The sequence below is a fragment of the Stenella coeruleoalba genome (assembly GCF_951394435.1).
Source record: "Stenella coeruleoalba genome assembly, chromosome: 19".
Classification (NCBI taxonomy): domain Eukaryota; kingdom Metazoa; phylum Chordata; class Mammalia; order Artiodactyla; family Delphinidae; genus Stenella; species Stenella coeruleoalba.
In genome coordinates this window covers 12,904,723-12,928,342 of record NC_137165.1, presented here as the reverse complement: position 1 = coordinate 12,928,342, position 23,620 = coordinate 12,904,723, and the positions used below count along the sequence as shown (strand labels likewise).

Below are 23,620 nucleotides of genomic sequence, written 5' to 3'. Positions count from 1 at the left end.
AGAGAAAGCCCACGCGCAGCAATGAAGACCCAATGCAGCCAAAAATAAATAATTAAAATAAATAAATTTATTAAAAAAGAGAAATCTATGAGGCTTAGAGAGACCTAGAGAGAGACCTAGAGGGCAGGAATCAGACAATGAAAATTCTAATAGGCCTAATAAAGGTTTCAGGTGTTTATCACAGAAGCAATAGGAAGCCATTAAAGTGGTAAAGATGTGCTCAGATATGGTTTATACATACTTTCTGGAGAATGGAATGGAGGGGCAACAGAGTGGACAAGAACAGAATAGTTGAGAAGCTATTCTGTAGACAGGGAGAAATGATGGTGACTTGGACTGGGATGGTGGCAGCTGAGAAGGAGAAAAATAGACAATTTAAGAAATATTTAAGAGAGAAAAACAGGAAACGGTGATAGACATTGTCAGTGAGAATGGAGAGAAGTCAATATCAAGGACGACAAGATTAGGAAGAAAGAATATGAGTTTGGTCTTGGATGTCACAAAGTCTGAGAAGTTTTTGAGATATCCAAGTTTCTCATATATTTGGGACTAGAGTTCAAGAAAAGTAATCTGCGTTGGAGGAATAAACAGTTTGTAGGTTATCTGCATGGAAGCAGAAAATAAAGTCATAGGTATGGATGAAATTGCCTAGAGGTAGAGTGATGAATAAGAAAAGGGTTAAAGACTGAGCTTTAGGGATTCTCAACATTTAATACAAGAAAGTAAGCCTGAAAAGGGGAGAAGAGTGACTAGAAAGGAAAACAGAAAACCAGAGGAGTCTGGTGTCATGGAAGAAAATGGAGGAGAGTGCATAAAGGAGAAAGGAGGGGGTCAATAAATGCTGCTGCAAAGCTCATGTACGATGAGCACTGAAAACACACACAAATGCTGAACATTTACTACTATCTAGAAACTGTGTTTCCTATTAACTATGTTTAGAAATAGGGTCCACAGTTTTTAACTCAATTCTTCACACTTTCTATAAAGGATTAGTAAAGGCCAAAAGATTAACAAATTTCAAACCCTATCAAATGAAAATACTGGCTATAACAAAACATATAATGCATTTATAATCGCAAAACATACCATGGCTTCATTTCCTTCTGCTTCTCTACTTACATTCCCAAATGAATCAAACAGGACAGTCCTCCCCATTGCAGAAGATTACAATTAAGAGAACATCTTCTTTTAACTCGACGTCTTTTTTCTTCTCTTTAATTTTGGATTAAATACTCGCTATAAATAATCACCTAAGAGATTCCTAAAAGTATTCAGTCCCACATGATCTTTTATTAAGTGACCATCACCACAAAATCCCAATATAGGGATTACTGTACTAACACCAAATAATTCAGAGTAAAAATAATGCCCAACTGACACAGACATCAACGTGGTAATCTGAAAAGCTAAGAAAACAAGGGCCTCACTTTCATTCTGCACTTCTCTTACCCCCTTGCTCCATCTGGTGCTGACAATCCCTTCTCTTCTCAAGAGAAAGTGACAGCAGAAAAGCCTAGGTATCCCAAATAAGAACAGTGATATCTGTAGCCAGCTTCCTTCACACAACAAATACCCAGAAGTTTTCAAAGAATTTGCAAAGACCTCGCAAAATTTATAAAACTTATATTTAGCCAAAACATAATTGAAAACCATGTACCTATGTCAATTCCTCTTCGGAGAGTACTTTTGTCAGAGTCCTGATGACCGATCAGATCTTCTACCCAATGAATATAGTTGAGTCTCAAGGGAACTGTGGGAATTAGTCTCTCCAGCGGAATATCAATAGAAAGTCCAAAATCTTCTCTTAGGAGAGTACAAGTCAGAGCTCTGACTGCTTCAGGGTCTTTAAAATTAAGACTGAGGGGTGGAGAAAAAGAAGTAAAACTGATTAGTAAGACTCACTGCGCTCTACAAGCTTTAATGCAACCAGGTAGGACCAAACACCCACCTGTTTCTCAAGAGATCACACATATAAATAGTTACGTAGCACATTCAGTGCAGTGGCATACACATATGGGCGTTTAACAGTCACAGTATGTGAAAGACAGCATAAATTTCCACCAAAAATACTGCATCTTCATACATGAAGCACAGAGGACAAGAGTACCTCTGTTCCAATTCCTGCCTAATTGTCTCCTTACTTAGTTATGTGACTTTGGACAAGTTATTTAGCCTCTATGAGACCGTTTCCTCAGCTGTAAAATGGGGATAATAATACCTATATGTAGAGTTGCTGTGAGATCATCTGTGAAAAGTACTAGCATAATGCCTACTACATAGTAACTGTTTTACAAGTGCTGGTTATTTTTACTATTATCAAATAACATGATTTGATGGTAGCATTCTTTGAAAATCATACTTAAAAGTGGAAAGGAAGCAGTATAAAATGTTTAATAATGAAAACAGGTTAACATACTTAAATATAACAAATACTACAAGCGCCAAATTTTTAAATGTGACTATTTTTAGCAGGTTTCCTGAGGAATAATTTACATACTATAAATTCACCTGTAAGTACACAATAGTTTTTCGTATATTCCCAGAGTTGTGCAACCATCACCACAATCCAATTTTAGAACACTTCTATCACCCCCAAAAAGAAACCTCATGCCCATCTGCAAGTCATTCCTCATTTCCACCCTCAGCTCTAGGCAACCACTAATGTACTTTCTGTCTCCATAGATTTGCCTTTTGTGAACATCTCATACAAATGAATCATGTAATATGTGATCTCTGCATCTGGATTCTTTCACTTAGCATAATATTCGTGAGGTTCATCCATGGTGTAGCATGTGTCAGTACTTCATTTTTTTTTTTTTTTTTTTTCGGTACGCAGGCCTGCTGTGGCCTCTCCCGTTGCGGAGCACAGGCTCCGGACGCACAGGCTCAGCGGCCATGGCTCATGGGCCCAGCTGCTCCACGGCACGTGGGATCTTCCCAGACCGGGGCACGAACCCGTGTCCCCTGCATCGGCAGGCGGACTCTCAACCACTGCGCCACCAGGGAAGCCCGATAGTCAATTTTTACACATGGAAAGAAATTCACATCTGAGTACCACACTAAAGCGTTCAAACAAGTTCACATTCTTTATTCTATAGCGGTAGCCCAATCTATTACTAAGCTTCATTGCTAGACGCACAAAAGGAATATAATCAATTCTGATGTCTATGTTCAAAGCCTTAAAACCTGAAATGTGAAATTTCAGAATTTTTCTATCAAAGAAACTTAATAACGTAGATACCTTATAAAATAAACGATGAGCAGTATCATCTAAGAGCAGTACCTATTTACAGCTTTGTTAACCTAAAATTTCTGAATGTTATTTTGCACTGACATTTTGAATAAAATTGTGAAATTCAGGAATTGCAAACTCAAATATTTACAACATACTACTCAAAATGCCAGTCCCTGACAAGATACAGAACTTGTGCCAGAACGTAAATCAACACACTGAGAGTCATAACCAAAGACATGTCTGCTGAACTAAACGTGTGGCACAAGGTCCTCGCCTCTGTGGACAGTAATAAATGGTTTGTGGCCGAGCGGGCAGACCAATGGCCACACTTCCGGTAGCACTATGCCAGATGACACAAGTGACCATTTCAAAGGGGATGGTCACTACTCAGTTCTAGGTAATTAATGTCAAGTGGGTTTGCTGGCCCAGTTCTGCTAGATCTCTAAAATTTCCAAATGAAACCAGCAACCCATATTTTTATATGAAATTTCTATGATTCTTAAAATATATGTGGACAATAAATAACTGCAAGCCCTATATAATTCACAGGCCGACAGGTGGCAACCGCTATCGTAAATAACAGAATTATAAAGAAAGTTGGGGTACTTGGCTACTCCACACTTCTAAAGAAGTATAAAAGTGTTTCACTCTCTTTGGGCACTACTTTGCTCAACTGAGTTATATGGAATAGGTTAGAATTTTTAAGAGGTTGTGATTGCTGGCGTTCATTCCTTTACTCATTCAACAGGTATTACATGTCAGCTACATGCCAGGCATTGTGCAAAATGCTGGAGATATTGTAGTAAAAGCAAATACAGACATAATCTCTCCCTTCATGAAGCTGACAGTCTGGTAGGGGGTAGGTATTAATTTAAGAATCATTCGAATATATGTAAAATTGTCACTGTGATGAATGCTATAAAAGATAGATACGAGGTGCTAGGAAACCTACATAATAAGTGGAACTGCCTTAGGAAGGTCAGAGAAGGCTTCCCTGAGGACTGAAATAAAAACTAACAAAGAACAGGGGGAAGGGAACATGGTATTCTAGGGTCCTAGGTAAAGAGAAGAGCAAGTACAAAGACCCTGAGGCAGGAGACTTCATGGGGCATACTGAGAAACAGCTGTTTCTAACAACTGTGTCTAAAATGCAGATAGCAATGTAAGCATGCATGGTTTAAAATGAGGCTGGAGAGGAAGATAGAGGCCAGATTATATAGGACCTTATAATTAGGGTAACCATATAATTTTATCAATTAATTCGGGACACTTCTGAAAGTGAAAGTATCACACCAGGATAATTATAATCTATGTTAAGGATTTATGTCTGGTATGGAATAAGGATGGACCAAGTGGAAGCAGAGACACCAATGAGAAAGCTACTGCTGTCATCTGAGTTAAGAAGCTGGACAAAGGTGGCAGTGGCAAAGACAGGGAAAAGTGAAAGGAATTTAGAGACATTTAGGAGGGAAAATTGACAAGATCCGTTGATGGACTGATATGTGAGGTGAAGGAGGATGCGTTTACAGACATCTCCTAGGGCTCTGGCTTGTTCAACAAGATAGACAGTGCCATTCACTGAAATTGGGAACTCAGGCAGAGAACCATTTTTGAGGAGAAATATCATAAATTTGAGCTGTATTTGAGATATCCAAGTAGAGATATTGAGTAAGTATGATCTCTACGTATAGAGCCCAGAAAATCTGGAAAAAGAGATTTGGAAATCTGGAAAAAATGTATAAGTGATTTGCAAACAAACAAATGAGGGCCTGGCACAGATGAGAGTGTGTCTAAGGAGAAAACACAAAGTGAGAGGAAAAGACAACTTAACACTAAGCCTCAAAGAATCCTTTAATGGTTGTACTTACAATCATTACAGAGGAAGCTACACCTGGAGACAGGGTGGAAGAAGGAAAACCAGGAGAGTGTGATGTGGTGCCAAGGAGCCCAAGGGAAGAGGGTGTCCATGAAGGGTAAGAGTGTCAGTTACCCCAGTGCTTCTCAGGAGTCAACTGGAAATTGAAACTGGATTTAGTGATGTGAGACCACGGAGACCTTTTCAGGAGCTGCTTTCGTAGTGGTAGAATTCAGAATCCACCCTGGAATGTGCTAAAGATTAAGTATGGTATGAAAAAATGGAGACAGTAAGAACAGATAATTCTTCAAGAAGCTGAGTTATGCAAGGGAGAGATAGGGCAGAAGTGGTAGGGTTGACGGAGAGGTTTCTTTACTAATTTTTTAATGGAAGATTTAAACACGTTTAAAAGTCAATGGAAAGTCACAAAGGCCACATATTATGATTCAATTTACATGAAATATCCAAAACATGCAAAGCTGTAGAGACAGAAAGCGGATGAGTGGTTTCCAGGGGTTGATGAGACACAGCAGGGGGGAGTGACTGCTTAATGGGTATAGGGTTTCTTTTGGGGTGATGAAAATGTTCTGGAATTAGATAGTGGTGATACTTGCACAACCTTGTGAACATACTAAGAACAACTGAATTGTACACTTTAAAATGGTGATTTTATGATATATGAGTTGTATCTAAATTTTTTAATAAGTCAAAAAGAAGAAACTAGTTGACAGACATTAAATATTTAACTAAAGGAATACTGGACTATGTAAGGTTCTTGAGATGGGGGAGGGTATGGGATCCAAAGTACAGATGGAGAATTTAATTGAATTCGAGTATCATACTACTACTACTACTACTACTACTACTACTAATTAATAATAATAATAGGTTGTCAAACAGAACCAAAAGCCAAACCTATGGTGTTTTGTGTTTTCCACCAACTCATACCTACCCACAACTGAGTTTAAGAATTTTTTGTTTTTTAACTTTATCACACCTATGGTCAAATAAGCAATGAGATAGTAGTATCATATAAAAATAAAGATCCTGGAACAGTTGTAAATGACCATTACTGTTAGCCCTATATTAGCCAAAGAACCCAAAATCCTACATGCAAAATAGTAAGAAACTACCTTGATCAATCAAGTTGGTCTCTTAAATGTGGATTGCTATGCTAGCTAAAGAGCAAATGACAGGGAAGAAAAACTTAGTCATCCAAACACTTCTTTGCTCTTTCCAATTACAGTTAAGAGTACTCCAGTTTTTCTAGCTAAGCCCAGTGACTTGCCCTAAATTCAGTGAAACTCAAAAAAAAAAAAAAAAAGAAGTCCAAGAGTATGGGAAACAGTTAAATATATTTAAGTTTTGCATTACAGAAAATTTAGGAACAATCTAAAAGTAGTCATTAGGGAGTTGACTGAATAAGCTATACCACAGCCACACAAGAGAATACTCTGCAGTCATGAAAAGGAGTAAGACTGGGCTGATGCACACAGTCTTGTATGAAGAGGGTTCCTTGATAAATTAACAGCAACAACAACAAAAAACTCCCACAAGTTTGGGTAAAAGCATATATGTACATTATGATCACATTCTTGTAAAAATAAAAACAAGACAAAAAAGACCCTATATGTGAACATGCAGAGAAAACAATCTGGAAGGGTCAGAACCACCTCTGGATGTGGAAATTCTCATATTTTTGTATTATCTGAACACATGTTACATAATACCTTCATAACAACAATAAGTGTTTTATAACTATATGGAAAATGCTTATGTCAAGTGTGGGTAAAAAAAAGTCCTTTGATTGTACCTATAGCAAAATTACAACCACAAAAATTACTATATATGCATAAGGACAGGGCTTAGAGAGGAACACAAGTAATTTGATCTCTGGGGTGGAAGAACCGTGACCTTTTTTCTTTTACGTATGCAACATTCCCATTATAAATGTAGGTAGGAAGGATATATTTCTATAATTTTCCCATTAAGGGCTCTATAAATGTTTGTAGAATAATAAAAAAAAAAAACACTTCCTTTTTCAAAAAAGGAAAACAGATCCTTGGTTCCAGAGTACTTGTTTTCCATGAAAGGGGGCCAATTCTGTTGGAGACCAAACCAGCATATTTCCCACAATGACAGCAATCCCCAAAAGATAGTAGTGCAGCTTGAGCATTGATTACATGGCTTCACGAAACATTTGGAGCAAGAGAAACAGCGATATAATTAATATATTTTCTTGGTGCCTTCAAACAGAGTTGTTTATATAAACAATTCTCACTATTTAAGAAAATGTGCTTACTTTGATGGAATAGAGCATACAACTTATTACTAAGGAACTACATCCTAATCACCAAAAAGTATAAGACATCGAGCAGAAGCTAGTCTAACTGAAGAAAATACACAAAAATCAATGAAGAGCTGATTCTTAGACTTTGTTATTAGCAAAATGAGTGTTTGTTTTCTTACTTTTAAGTAAATACAGACACTAATCTGAGGGTTGGAGATCTTTTTGTAGGACAAAAGTGAAGTCATCTGACTTCACTAGTTAAATATCTAGGTCACTTTAGCACCCTGGGACATTCAAAATTCCTCAACACAGGCAAGATCTTTTTTCATTTTCATTTCTGAGAGCACAGAGAGGCACAGGGACTAAAATTAGCTCTCACGTGGAAATTAGCAATTTATACCATCAGTCTTTGTTGTTTGTTTAACACATCCAGCTTCGTAAAACAAAACAGCCTATTGTCAACAGGCTCAGGTCTGATTTCCCCATGATGACTCTTGCTCTGCTATTGATGAATACAGTATTACCATTATTAGATGGAGTTTGGAAAGATACATTCTGTAACCATGGTTAAAGAAACAATCATTCTAATACTGTAGAGGCTGAACCTTATGTAACAATAAAGGCTGAAGCCTCCCCACCCTACTCCAACATTGGTTTCTATTCATTAGATCTTCACTGAGGTGCTAAAAATGGTACAGTCACAAACTATGACACAGCCCTTCAATGCCAGGTCTTTGATTTAAAAACAAATCAGTTAAGTGTCATACTCTATTCAAACTCAACTGACAGGGCTCAAGTAAATTGCAGGATGTTCCTATGGGGCTGGTTTCTGTGAAAAAGCACAAACTAAAATTTAATTGAAACAGTCAGATATGATTACAACAAAGCAGTGAGGGATGCAGGGAAGAGAGAGAGAGAAAAGAGAGAGGGAGAGAGAGAGATCACACCAGCAATCCTCAGTACCTTATCAAGTGTACCAGGCTTAATAACAATATCTATCCTTTACTAAGTGTCTACAATGTGTCAGTCACTTTGCACACATCATTGCTAACCTTTATGACAATCATCCAAAGTATGTCCTTTTATCCCTCCTTTTTAGATGAGGAAATTCAGTCTCAGTAAAGCTAAGAAAATTATCTAAAACCTCACAGCTGGTAAGTGGCACTCTCAAGACTGGTCCTTAGGATGATTCACTCAGAAGTGCCCCTCTTTCCATATCACACCCTGCTTCCCTTAAGAGAGCACTTAAGGGCTGAGCAAATAAATGACACTTCAATCCATCTCAGGTCTAATGTTCTGCCTGGTATTCCTTTTCCATCATCACCTGGGTTTACATTTTGACCATTCTTTTTCACATATCTTCTTGAGTTAAATAAAAAGCCACTATAAAAATAAAGAACATTCTACTGACGCATATAATCATCAACAACTCTTACCTAAGTAAGCAACAAGGAGGATGATGTCCAGGAGCAGGTAGGTTGTTTACATTAAAAAAAAAGTACATATCTTCTCTTCTTCCTCTATCATAGATCGCTACTAAATATGCTGTACTACCAACCATAGGGAAGCTCATACTGCTCCCATTATTAAAGAAGAGGAGCTCTCCTCAAGCTTGCCTCATCCTCTTGCCATCCCTTCACAGACAAATTTGCTTTTCCTTGCAAGAAATTTAAAAATTACTTTTGCCTATCACAAAGCCACCACTTTGAACATCAAGTTCATAACTTTTAGTCCTTTTCTATGCACAGCATATCAGCACAGATACTTTGGTTTCAGTCTGAAACAAAATGATGATGTTTTATAATCTGCAACACCCATTCCATAGGCTACGTGGTATTCCACTGTATGGAACTGCACTGTAAGAACCTACAATTTTGGAAATTTAAGTTATTTCCAATTTTCCTTGTTACAAACAGCCTTGGGATAAACATCCTCAAACATACATTATTTCATTTAAGTATGCTTTTAGAACTTTCAAAGCTGCAATTCTACCAGCATTTTATCACTATGCCTATTTGACTACATTTTTGCCATTGATGGATACTGCATATTTTTTCTTTGCTAATTTGGTCCATTTGTCTTTCTTCGTTTGTAAATTGCCTGTTTTTATCCTTAACCTATATATTAAGGTTTTTTTCCTTTTTCTTATTGTCTTCTAAGAGTTCTTTATATTAAGGGAGCTAAATATTTATACTGTGTTGTCACCTTTTACTATTTCCTGATATGTAAAAGTTTTTACTTCTTATGTAGTTGAATCCATAAAATTTCCTTTATGAATTCTACCCTTGGAGTTTACTCAGAAAGACCATCCCTACACCGAAAGTTAAACAGTTCACCTATATATTTTTTTCTAGTACTTCAATAGAATAAATATATTGAAATCATCAAACCATCAGGAATTTATTTTGCATAATATATAGGAAAGGAAATCTAATGCACTTTCCCCACAGCTGTTCCAATGCATCTATTAAAAATCCATTGGTGTCTGCCTCCACCCTTAACAACCTGAAATGTCCTTATTCTATGTTACAGTCTTTACATGGTGGGGTGGTATCTTACTTAGGAGTCAGCTTCCAAAGTAAGCATATAAAGTGAAAATCCAAGAGAACACTGAAAAAGCTCTTTAATCATTCATAGCACTGTAAGATATTCACATTATGAGAAACACACAGGAGTCAAGACTGATCAAGAAAGGAAGATTCACCCTGTCCACTCTACACTCCCACTCTATACTCCCTCTGGGAGGTATACTACTGAGTAGAAAGCAGGCTGGAATCACCCTATTTAATGTGCACATGCTGTTGAGACTTGAATGCCACTTTGTGCCAGACAACTGATGGCCCATTCTTGTGGCACTACTGGGCTAATGTTTTAATTACTCGAACTTCACAATATATTTAAATACCCGTCTGGGAAAGTTTACACCCCTTCACCTTGCCATCACCCACTTATAACATTTGTTTTGAGTACCTTTTCTTTGAACAGAAGAAACATTATGTCACTTTCTCTCCCAAAAACCTTAGAAGGATTTTGATTTGGGGAAGAATCGACATATTAACTATACTGAGCCTCCCCATCCAGAAACACACGGTGTCTCTAGATTCACTGTCTCCCCTAGACCCCTGAGGGTAATTCTATTGCTTTATCCACATAGATCTTAACATATTTCTTTGCCAAGTTTCTGCCTATTCCTCTTTGTTATTGTGGATGGGATCTTTTATTGCAACTATATTTTCCAACTAATATCTGGAAACCTATCAATTTTCTATTTATTTATATACATTTTAAAATATTTATATGTATGTTTTATTCAGCAATCATCTGAATATTTTTAGGTAATTCTCAAATGTTTTTTCAGGTAGACAATAATCAAGCCATCTGTAAAATTGTAATTCTTTTTCCTTCTAATCTTATTAACTCTAAATAAATAAGGGAAGCAACAGACTGAGCCAGAGAGTTCCAACTCAGTCACTTCTTAGTGTTATAAGCCTGTGCAAGCTATTTAAAAAGAATGTGTGGGACTTCCCTGGAGGTCCAGTGGTTAAGACTCTGCGCTTCAAATGCAGGGGGCGCAAATTTGATCCCTAGTTGCGAAACCAAGATCCCACGTGCTGCATAGCAGCCAAAAAATAAAGGAAATAATAAAATAATGCAGTATCAATTAAAAAAAAAGAATGTGCATTTATAGATTAAAAGTTCAAAACATATCACTAAATCAAATTCATTGATTATATTATTTAGGCTCTCTATCAGCAGTACTTAACCTTTTTTGGGTCAATTACTCTTTTAAAACTGAAGTTCAAATTACAGGTTAAAGCTTTAAACCCTATCTCCCCAAGAAAAAGAACATACACAAAGAGTATTTTTACCTAATTGTCTTTGAAGCATTCATTGATCCTCTGAAAGTCCCTGAGGCCATTGTTCTGTTTATTTTTCTCTACTTGGTTGGAAAGACAAAGAAAAAATGTCTCTGAATTATATCAAACACTTTTTAAAAGCTATTTCTTATGTTACATTTTTCAACATGCTAAAAGTCTTTATTTAAGTCTTCATTGAACGTTATTTCTTTTGTCAATACAAACTAGTCTTCTTTTTCTAATTTGAGGTTTTTTCTACCTTCTATCTTACTTTTTTTTAATTTGGAGGGAACTCTCATTTGTTTAGTATATTTTTGCCCATCCCTTTATTTTTTATTTATCTGCAATTTTGTTTTAGGTATGCCATCTGTAAATGGCATACAGTTAGATTTTATAGAAGAATTATTCTCATGCATTTGACAAATATTTATTGAATGTCTATTACTTGTCAGACACCCTTAAGCCATTCAGATATGTTGTAATAACAGATCTGTTTGGTCTGCTCTGAGTGATTTTTCTTAAAATATATAAATCTTAAGCCATCTTAAAAATCCTAACCATCCTAAAAATCTTCCTCTGGTTCCTCAAAGTCTGAGCAATCAAGTCCATTCTACTTTGCATGAGCTAAGAGCTATGAAAGGCTCTTTGTGACCTGTTCTTTGTTTTCCTTTCAGTCTCATCTCCTAGTATTCCCTAAGCTGTTATTCTATACCCACTTCATCCCCATCTACATGCAGTTCTGCAAACTTACCAGACCTTTCAAAAAATTCTGTTCTCTATACTTGGAACTCTTTCCCCCCTTCTATTCATCTTTCAGTATTCAAAGACCCAAGGCCTTCACTAATACCACTCCCACACCACTGCTGTGTCCTTCTCTTCTGACTTCCATTTTCAACTGCACATAGACTTCTCAGATTCAATATGCCACAAACTGAAAATATATCATCTCTCCCCCAACCAGCTCATTCCCCCTTGTTCCTTACTGCAGAAATGGCACTACCACCTAATCTCTTGCTAAGTTGGAATACCAAGCACCATACTTGGTTCATACTTAATTTCTACTGTGTCCTGCTAATTATATTCATGAATTTCTCTCAAATTCATCCAGTGATCTCTGTCCTTCCCCCCTCTACCTAGTTAGGCCACCAATATGTCTAATGTAGATTACTAAAACCATTTCCCACTTACTTGCCTATACTTTCAGTCTTAATTCCCCCTGCAATCCATCTTCTACTATGCTCCTAGAATACACCTGTCACCTGTCTAAACACAATTCTGAATGTTATTTCCCTGCTTTAAAACTTTAGTGCATAAGACTGGGGATGAGTAATTCTTTTTTTTTTTTTGCGGTACGCGGGCCTCTCACTGTTGTGGCCTCTCCCGTTGCGGAGCACAGGCTCTGGACGCGCATGCTCAGTGGCCATGGCTCACAGCCTAGCTGCTCCGGGGCATGTGGGATCTTCCCGGACCGGGGCACAAACCCGTGTCCCCTGCATCGGCAGGCGGACTCTCAACCACTGTGCCACCAGGGAAGCCCGGGATGAGTAATTCTCAAGACATAAGAACTCTCTGTACATGTCCCTAAGATAAATTCCAAACTCCTCACTGGCCCTTATAAAGTACTGCAAGCATCATCCTCCCAGCCTCATCTTCTGTCATTTGTCCACCACACCCTAGGCATGCTCAACTTTTCCAGTCCCCCACTACTCCGTGCTCTTTGCACACGCTACTCCCTCTGCCTGTAACACTCTTCTTTCTACCTGGCTAACTCAGACTCATTCTTTAGAACACAACTAAGACACTGTATCTGTTTCAAATCATTCTCTAAATCCCAAAGCTGGGGTCAGGTCTCCCTTCTGTGTGATTCCACTGTATACCCACAGGTTCTGCCACACTGAAAGGCTAACTGCTTGTTTGTTTGTCCACTTCCTGCACTAGTGTGTTTACTCCAAATATGGCAGTGACTAAGTCTTGCTTGTTTATTATGGCTCTCCCGGAACTTAGAGCAAAATGGTTAATCAACAGATATTTGTTAAATAATTAAGTACAAAAATAAGTGTAGAGAGGAAACAAAGAATAACAAAACTGTATCTGCTCTAAAGTTACTAGGATAAATAACATCCACATACATAACTATGAAACAAAGATTTAAGAAAAATGGTAGAGATGATCTAAACAAAGAGAAACACCAATTCTGTATCTCTGGGGTGATCTCCAAAGTAAGGTACCAAAGATGAACCTTTAGAGTATGCAAAGAAAATATTAGAACTCTTATTTAAATATATTTTTAATTTCCAGTTTGAAGTATGTTTTCTAATGTGTTTAATATAGTAACATGGTAAGTAACACAAGCATTCATATATGGAGCTGTGCTCGACTTTTTACTGAGTGGAATAGACAATAAAGCTTGGAAATCACAGTTCTAGGGCATTTGACTTAACCTTTGTGTATTGGTGGGGGTCACAAATCTCTCTGAGAATCTGGTGAAAACCAAGGATTATCTCCCAGAAAAATGAATGTAAATAAATATGTATTATATATATATTTTTTAAGTTTTAGGATTTCTAGAGTAACTTGGCCCCCAGGTTAAGTCCTGGCCTAGGGCCTCCAGTTCTCCAAGTCTGCCAGGAGGAAGGGTGAGGTCAGCAAAATGCCTCAAACACTCTGATCCTATTATTCCCAACCTTCCCAGTGCTCCACAAATCCTGCTCTTCCTCCTCCCCACAGGTGAAGCACCACATTTTCCCAAGGCAGGCTTGAAATTTCCAATCCCCTCTGTAACTCACATAGAGTTTAGGATGGCAGTCAAAGATCTCCTTCTCAAGGGTATAACACAAACATCAGTTCCTACCATACCACTATCATAATCCTTGCCATTTCCTGAAGCGTCATACTATTATTTTCTTAATTTTTAATAATTAACTTTTAAACTTAAATTTAGTGACATTCTACGTAATAATGAAGTGAAATCAGTTTTGATATCCTGGTTATTATTTTCCTACCTCACATCAAAATAAACACACACTTAAAATAAGGACTTTAGACCCTCACCAGTCACCAAGTTTTAGAGTACAATCCTAAGGTTTCTGCAGGCACTCTGGGATCTCTGTTGGGCAAGCAATAATTTGGACATCAAGAAATTTTATTTTGTTTTTTGTAGCCAGAAGGAAACTTAAAAGCATTTGGTCCAATCTTCTGATTTTATAGGTTAAAATGCTAAAACCGAGAGAGGTTAAGTGATTTGTCCAAGGTCAGATGAGAAGTTTAAGGAAATGTCTAGAATTAGTATTCAGGTCTACTATCAGTCCAGTACGCTTTCCACTATGCTGTGTCCATTCAAATTACACTAGTATAATACTGTATCAAGAATTCTTCATCTGTTACCTACCTCACTCTTCCATTCAGATTTATCTGAACATGCTGCTGAAAATCTGGATATTTGGAAGCCAGATATGCAAAGTCAGGAGGTTTGTCCTTGTATCTATTTCTTGCATGCATTGATTTACTCAGAGCCATCTTTAAAAAGAAAAAAAGGGTGGGGGGGGGAATCGCATATTTAGTTAAAAAAAGTCAACAGGAAAAGCTGTGGTTGCCAAGTCAACAGTTACAGCCAATACATCTTTGCCAACCAAGTGAGAAAAAAGAAGTTATATTTTGAAAATATGCAACAACAAATAAGCACATGAAAAGATGCTCAACATCATTAGTCATTACGGAAATGCAAGTCAAAACCACAATAAGATATTACTTCATACCCATTAGGATGGCTATTATAAAAGAAAGAAAGAAAGAAAGGAAAGAAAGGAAAGAAAGGAAAGAAAGAGAGAAAGAAAAAAAGAAAGAAAGAAAGAAAATAACAAGTATTGGCAAGTATGTAAAGAAACTGGAGCCCTCAGGCATTGCAGGTGGGAATGAAGATGGTATGACTGCTGTGGAAAAGTTTGGTGGCTCTTTAAAAAGTTAAACATTACCATATGACCCAGCAATTCCACTCCTAGGTATAGATCCAAAAGAACTGAAAGCAGAGATTCAAACAGATACTTACAATGTTCACAGCAGCATTATTCACAATAGTCAAAAGGCAGAAGCAACCCCAAGTGTCCACAAGCAGATAAATAAACAAAATGTGGGATATATATACAATGGAATATCATTCAGCCCTAAAAACGGATGAAATTCTGACACATGCTACAACATGTATGAACCTTAAAAACATTATGCTAAGGGAAATAAGCCACACACTAAAGCACAAATACTATATTATTCCACTTATACGAAGTGCCAACAATAGGCAAATTCATACAGACAGAGAGTAAACAAGAAGTTAGTAGAGGTTGGGAGGAGGGTAGAATGGTGAATTACTGTTTAATGGTACATGGCTTCTGTTTAGGATGATGAAAAACTTCTGGAAATGGACAGTAGTGATGGTTGCACAACACTGTGAATACACCTAAAGCCACCGAACGGTATACTTAAAAATGGTTAAAATTTTAAATGTTATGTTATGTGTATTTTACTACAATTTTTAAAAATGTATGCAACATATGATGAATCTTTTTCTTTTAAACGAAGGGAAGAAAATTGGAAACTATTCCTTTAAATGCATCAAAGTGACAGAAGGCAACATAATCTACAGCCAAGAATACTGGAGTCAGAGGTTAGCTTTTACAGTGGTCTTGCATGGATTGACTCTTTGGTAGTGCACCATAAAGTCACTAAAGTTTCAAAAAACATCTTTTTTTTTTAACTTCCTGATTTCAAACTCTACCAAAAAAATCCTCTATTCCAACTTCTTTTATAAATTTCAGTCTTGTTATTTCCAGGTAGCTAAAACCAAATGAAAACAAACATAGCAATTTTGTTTTCCTCAAGAATACACAGAGGAAAAAAGTGAACACATTTATAGCAAGAAATAAAAACCGGAAAAAACCCATTGCAGTGGTTGAGTAAATCTCTAAGCAGTTGGTAATTTAAAAAATATTTTAGTGTGTATCTCTGGATGGTAGGTGATTTTTATTTTCTTCTTTATATCATTCTGCATTTTCCATTTTTTTCATAATGCACATTCATCTAAATGGTATTGTGTAAGTCAGAATCCTAAGAGTCACCTGATAGTTCTCTATCCCTCTCGTATTCCAAGAAATCAAGCTATGTGGATTTTACCAGCTAAATACCTCTCAAATCCATCTATTTTTCCCTATGTCCACCAATAGCAGCCCAGTACAAGTTGCCTAGACTGCTACAACAGCCTCTTTTTAAAAAAAAATTATTTATTTTATTTATTTTTGGCTGCACTGCGTGTTCATTGCTGCACGTGGGCTTTCTCTAGGTGCGGCGAGTGGGGGCTACTCTTCATTGTGGTGCGCAGGCTTCTCATTGCGGTGGCTTCTCTTGTTGTGGAGCACGGGCCCTAGAGTGTGTGGGCTTCAGCAGTTGTGGCACACGGGCTCAGCAGTTGTGGCTCATGGGCTCTAGAGCACAGGCTCAGTAGTTGTGGCGCACGGGCTTAGTTGCTCTGCGGCATGTGGGATCTTCCCGGACCAGGGCTCAAACCCGTGTCCCTTGCATTGGCAGGTGGATTCTTAACCACTGCACCACCAGGGAAGCCCAGACAGCCTCTTATTTGGTCTCCATGACCCCACGCTTTTTCTCTCCATTCCTTTTTCCACCTTGCAGTGATCATTTCTAAACGTAAATTTCACTGTGTCCTCCTCCCATGCCCACTTGCTCCAAACTTTACATTACTTCAGCATACATATAAGACCCAGCATGGTGTGGCCTTACCTATTTTTTCACCATCAGCTTAAGTCTCACCCATTGCTCTTCTTTCTTTCCCTCCACTCTGGCAATAGGGTCTTTACCCAGGTTACTCCTTTTGTCTATAATGTTCTTTCCTCCCCCTCTTCACCTGATGAATTCCTACTCATCCTTACTACCACAGTTCAAGCATTTCTTCTTCAGGAAGGTCTTTCCTTCCCTAATCTCCCCAGTTCAGTCATATCCGCTATTGTAAAGTCTCTTAGCAGTAAGTACCGTTCCTTTGCAGGCTTTGTTAAAGATGTAACTTTACGTGGTAATAAATATGTTAATACTCAGAAGGTTTTTGACAGCTTTCCACACTGGAAGTTTAACAACCATGTCCAAAGGAGAATTATCGAGATGTTCCAAATCATGCATATAACTGCCCACCAGACTACTCACTTGAAAGGCTCAAAAGTACTTCATGCACAACATGTCCAAAATTAAATCATTTCTACCCACCCCAAACTGGTCCTCTTCTAATCTTCACTATTTTGCTGAATGATACCACTATCTTCCTTGTGGCACAAAAGCGAGAAACCTTTAGAACCTTTTCCACCCTGCCTCCCTCATTCCAAACACACCATGTCCTGAATATTCTCTATCTCCTAATTATTTCTTGACCCTATCCATTTTTCGCCCTTCATAACTCCGTATCTTTAGGCCACAGACCATAATCATCTCTTTCTTGGATGACTACAATAGCCTCTAACTGATGTCTCTCTGACCACTCTGTGTTTTGGCTGTGTTGGGTCTTTGTTGCTGCACGTGGGCTTTATCTAGTTGTGGTGAGTGGGGGCCGCTCTTCGTTGTGGTGCGCAGGCTTCTCATTGCAGTGGCTTCTCTTCTTGCGGAGCTCGGGCTCTAGGCACACAGACTTCAGCAGTTGTGGCTTACGGGCTCTAGAGCGCAGGCTCGATAGTTGTGGTGCACGGGGTTAGTTGCCCCGCGGCATGTGGGATCTTCCCGGACCAGGGCTCGAACCTGTGTCCCCTGCATTGGCAGGCGGATTCTTAACCACTGCGCTACCAGGGAAGCCCTCTCTAACCACTCTTGCCCCAGCAATCCACTTCACCCCAGCAACAACATCCCCCTCCTCCTGCCCCAATACAAAACTGAACATTCCTTGGTAAATCCCTTCAGTGCCTTCCTAAAGCTTTTAGGCTGATAAAGTCCAAAATAATTAACAAGGCACACATAATCTACCCCTCCAAACTCATTTGTTGCCACTTTCTCCTCCCTGTTCAGAGTGTCATGCGTGTACCCCTGATGTCAGTGCACACACATAACACTCTGAACACACATGGACAAATTAAATTACAAATATGATAGATTCATTTCCTGCATTATTCAACCCTTCTGGTCAGAACAGATGCACAATGAGTCAATAAAGCCACTTCTCTGCTAACCAAGCTCCCAATACAGGCGATGGGTTCTTAGCTAAATCTATCCCATTCCTCAGAGTTTAACTGAGTATCAGCACTTACCTGGCATCAGCATTGTCACTCCCCACTTCTCTCTAACCTAATCTACTTTTCTCTTCCTGGCTCACTCTGCTCTAGCCACATTGGCCTCCTTGCTGTTTCTCTAGCAAGTCTGGCACACTCCTGTCTCACGGCTTTTGTACTTGCTGTCTGGTCTGCATAAACTGTTATTCCCTCAGAAATACATACATACAAGGTACCCTCACACCTTATTCAGGTCTTTGATCAAACGTCTCTTACTCATTGATGCCTTTCCTGAGTACCTCCATTTAAATAAGCAGTGAGTGGGGCTTCCCTGGTGGCGCAGTGGTTGGGAGTGTGCCTGCTGATACAGGGGACGCGAGTTCGTGCCCTGGTCCGGGAGGATCCCACATGCCGCGGAGCGGCTGGGCCCGTGGGCCATGGCCGCTGGGCCTGCGTGTCCGGAGCCTGTACTCCGCAGCGGCAGAGGCCACAGCGGTGAGAGGCCCGCATACCGCAAAAAAAAATAAAAATAAAAAAAATAAAAATAAAAAAAATAAATAAGCAGTGAGTGAACACACTCCTTGTCTCACTTAGTAGCTTCAGTCTTCTACATAAAACTTACCCATCTGACATTCCATATATTTTACTTATTTTTTTAAAATCTGCCCTGCCAGTAAGCTTCATGAGGGAAAATATTTTGTCTATCTTATTATTCACTGCGATATCCCAGAGCCTAAAGTAGGGCCTGGAGAGCAGGCACGCAATAAGTGTTTTTTGATTGAAAGCACGATGGAACTCTTTACACTGTCCAGGACACTGAAACACAGCACCCTCATTCTTGATAAGCAGTCCCCATCTTAAAGTGTCTAAAAGGCTCAGGTCTAGGGCTGGACCTTTTTCTTCCGGTTACCCGAGTCTGTCCAGAAAGCCAAAGTAGTAGACCTTCACTTAAGCTTCCACTTCGACTTTCTTTGATCTTTCCCATCTCCACGCTTCTGTTTCCTTGGTTTCTCCTGACCCTTAATAATCCTCTTCAACTACCATGTGTCTTAATACATAAGTCTGTAAAATAATCTAAATTCCGCTTTCAGAACTTTAAATTCCTTCTGCACAGAGCCCTACCACTTCAATCCTAATCTCCGTTTTCTCTCGACTCCTTCCCTCATAAATCCGACTTTTTGCACTAGTTCGACCACTGCCAGCTCTCCATCTCTTCCACTCCTTCCACGCCTTCATATTACCCCCTCAGACTATCTTCCCGCCTCAGTTTTGGATCTCTGTAAACCTCCTCCGCCCCGCCGGTCTTTCCTACTTCAGCACTCGTCGCCACTCCATTTGCCAACTTCTCCTACCCACCCCAACACACATATACCCCCGCACGCGCACGCAGATGTACACACACACCATCTGGTCTCTCTCCCTAGACCCCGAAACCAACACCTCACAGGCCCAGAACAGGAGAATGTGGAACCTAGGTGATACACAGGTTAAGTGAACTCGCAACCCGCGTGAGAGATATTAAGTGACTCACCTCTGAGGTCTAAGTTGCTTCCAGACGACTAGTCTGCTGTGGGCCTCTACAACCCTAGAGTCTTAAGCCACCAGCAGCCCGAACATCCTAGAAACGCAAATGTTACGCTGTCAGTGCGCCGCCATCTTGGGCCTCCATTCAGCCTCGTGATTGGACGAGCCATTCTCGCGCGACCTGCAGCAGATTCTGGAGAAAGAAGAAACTGTCGCGAGACCTGGACTTCGCGGCTCCTTCTGTCAGAGGGAGGGGGCGTGGTAGCAAGCAGAGTCCTTTGGGTTAGGACGCCTAGTTTTAAATCTGCTAGGGATATTGTTTTTTAAAAATGTAGATTAAAAAAAAATATGTAGCCTTCTGTGCCCCACTCCAGATTTACTAAATCACATTCTCTGGGTTTGGGCGAAGAATATAAGGATGACTGCGCGGGGAAGGGGGGGAGGGGTGTTTTGGGATTACACGGCGGCAATTACCGTTTATTCTGCAAAGGTCTCTCCTCGTGCGATGTCTCACTTGATCATCACAGATAAACCTGTGAGGTGAGGAAGGGTAGTCTCATTTACGGAGAAAGAACTGGGGATCAGAAATATGAAGTCGTTTGTTCAATATCTTACATCCAGATGACATCAAATCCACGTATTTCCTCACCTGCCTCTTCAGCTGGAAGCAATGTTAAATGCTTTCCATTTTTCTTCTCAACTCGGTTATACTAATTTTTACCGTCCTCTGGTAAGTAGTGTGAATATTAGTCTCCCCGTTGTACAATTGAAACCAAAAGGTAAATGACTTTCAAAAGGCATACAATAAGTAACAAAACTAGGGCCAAAGGCTGAACCTCTGGACCCCTACCTAGTACCTCTCTCCTTTAAAAGAGCTTCCCGGGCTTCCCTGGTGGCGCAGTGGTTGAGAGTCCGCCTGCCGATGGAGGGGGCACGGGTTCGTGCCCCGGTCCGGCAGGATCCCACATGCCGCGGAGCGGCTGGGCCCGTGAGCCATGGCCGCTGAGACTGCGCGTCTGGAGCCTTTGCTCCCCAACGGGAGAGGCCACAACAGTGAGAGGCCCGCGTACCGCAAAAAACAAAAAAAAGCTTCCCTATGTCCTAGCAATTAATGTGAAAGCTTCTGGCAAACTGCTGTAATACAGTTAAGAGACAGGGATGGAGACTTCAGCTTTATGCAGAACTGAGTGTACCAGTTGTCACTCCAGAAGAGGTGAGGAGGTGTTTTAATTATCTGTTGTTTAACCACCACCCCAAATGTATAGCTTAAAACAACAACCATGTTATTTGCTCACTGTGAAATCTGGGCTGGGATTAGCCCGGCCATTCTGCTAGCCTTGCTGTAGGTCGTAGCATCAGCTGGGGGCTGGTTCCGCAGGAATGACTGGGCCTCTCTCTTCGTGTTGTCTCAAATTCTCTCCCTCTCTATATGACCTTTCTACATAATTCTTCAGCAGAGAAGCCATATCTCTTACATGTTGGATTAGGACTCCCAAAAAGACAAAAGTGGAAGTTGGTAGGCCTTCTTAAGCCTTAGCCTCAGGACTGGTGCTTTCACCATATTCTGTCGGTTAAAGCAAGTCAAAGGGCCAGCCCAAATTCAAGAGTAGAGGCCTATGCCAGGGTACCTTCCAGTACTGGAAGGCATGGTTCGCTGGGTCCCCCAATGTAACAGAATACTACAGAAAGTTTTATGTCTTTAATTGGTAGTGTCTTTTTATTTTTACAGTATTTAGTGCTTACTTTTGGAAAGGTAAAAAGAGAAAATGCCCTTGAAGTTAAGGCTGGTAAAGTTGAAAGTGGATTGTATGTAAAATGCTGGTGAATTTCTCTGTTAGCTACAAACAGCTCCATTTCGTCTGTGGGTCAAACCAGAGAGACCATAGCTCTGCAGCCAGGGAATTTGGGCTTTAATCCTGCTCCCACCACTTTCTAACCCTTTGATTATGGGCAATTTACTTAAACTATTCAAGCCTTGCTTTGTTCAATATGCAAATCTCTCTCGTAGGGTTGCTGTGAGAAGTAAATCAGATAATGCGTGTAAAACACTTGTAATTTCTGGCTCATAGTAAGCTATTATTATTATTATTATTCCTGATGACTTTTGTGGTCAGTTTCCATTTTTAGAAAATTATTTCATAAAGATAAAACATGTTCATTATAGAAAATTTGTAAGAAATTTAAATAATATAGGAAAATATGAAAAAGAAAGCAAAAATTATCTAAACTCTCACCCTCTAGAGTCAATCACCATCAAAGTTTGATAACCTTACTTCTAGACCTGTATATATTCATAAGGATATATAACTAAATAATTTTTGTAGTAATAGCATTTTATATATATTTATATATATATACACAAAATGCAAGTCTTGGGGGTTCTCCTACTTCAGTTAATATAGTTCTATACCATTCTTTGTAATAAGTGCATAGTATTCCATTGCATGGATTGTGCCACAGATTTTTTTAAACTCATTTCCCTCTGGGTGGACATAGGTTGGCCTGCTCTCAAAACTGTGGTATAATTATAAATACATCTCCTTAAAAAAAAATTTTTTTTTACATAAAATGAAATTGTCTAGAGACTCCACAAAATAGATTAATAAGATATTCAACATCTGCCTTTTAGGGCTTATATCTCTGACATACTGTCAAATCCCTAAGGATTTAATCTGGTAGAAGTCTGTCCAACTTCCACACTCAGCAAGGACAGTATAGGTGTCCAATTGGTCCGTTACAAACTTTGCTTCTTGCTGCCTCTTCCTAGTAGGAAATTGATACTGCACATTCAGCAGGTAATGCTGCTAATTCTGATATGTTGCATAGCTCCTACCAGAGCTGCTTTTAGCATCAGCCACCTATTGTGCTGAACTCAACTCTTGAGGGCCTGGATTCCCACTTTACTGAAGTTAATTATTTCAAAGACCATGTTGCTCTTCCCTGCTACTGTTCTGGCCAGGGCCAGGCAGTCAACATCCACAGGTCTCTCTAGCTTCGTGTCTCAGGGAGCAATGATGGAGTACCAGTTCCTTCTAGCCCAGAAGATGCTGGCCTCCTTATGTAAATTCATCCAGCTCCTGCTTAAGGACCAAGTTAATATATCAGAGTTCTAATGGCTCCCTTAATTAAGTCACAAAAGCTACACCTTAATCTCAGAAAAATGACTATTTCTCAGCCTACATTTATATAACTGAGAGCTACTCAAGTGATGTTTACACTTAGGACACCATATTTTTCATTATTATAAATAATGCTGAATTCTTTCAAGAATCTGAAAAGTAAATTTCAAAATTGAATAGCTGGTGGAAGAGCTGGATCTGAATGTACCTCCGACTACTTTCCCTCCTTTTCCAGGTCCCACAAAACAGAAGACATTAATTAAAAAAATAAAAATATAAACTCCAAATAGGACTGAAAATCCAGAAATAGTGCCATTGACAGACCAGAAAATTTGAAGACATTCTGAGAAAATAGGAAACAAATAGAAATAACAACTAAAATGCCAAGAGATTTTTATATGGAAATGCATATGATTTTGAAATTTATCTGGAAAACAAAGTGTGCAAGGATAGCTAGTAATTATGTTTTCCCCTTGGAAAAAAATTAAGATGA

At 39.2% G+C, this 23,620-nt stretch overlaps 1 protein-coding gene across 3 annotated transcripts in view; it reads right to left on the bottom strand.

Moving 5' to 3' along the window:
- The window catches only part of METTL16 (methyltransferase 16, RNA N6-adenosine), a 63,376-nt gene extending 43,234 nt beyond the window's left edge, over nucleotides 1-20,142 (bottom strand). For 2 of the 3 annotated variants that reach the window (XM_079905360.1, XM_079905362.1), the window contains exons 1-3: nucleotides 20,016-20,142; nucleotides 14,626-14,753; nucleotides 1,658-1,857 (exon numbers count right to left, since the gene is read on the bottom strand). In XM_079905360.1, the coding sequence (XP_079761486.1) occupies nucleotides 1,658-1,857; nucleotides 14,626-14,753 (328 nt within the window). In that variant the 5' untranslated portion in view covers nucleotides 20,016-20,142. Of the gene's footprint in view, nucleotides 1-1,657; nucleotides 1,858-11,249; nucleotides 11,318-14,625; nucleotides 14,754-20,015 lie in introns of those variants that run through there. The other variant, XM_079905361.1, reaches the window with a different exon arrangement.
- Nucleotides 20,143-23,620: the final 3,478 nt, after the last annotated feature.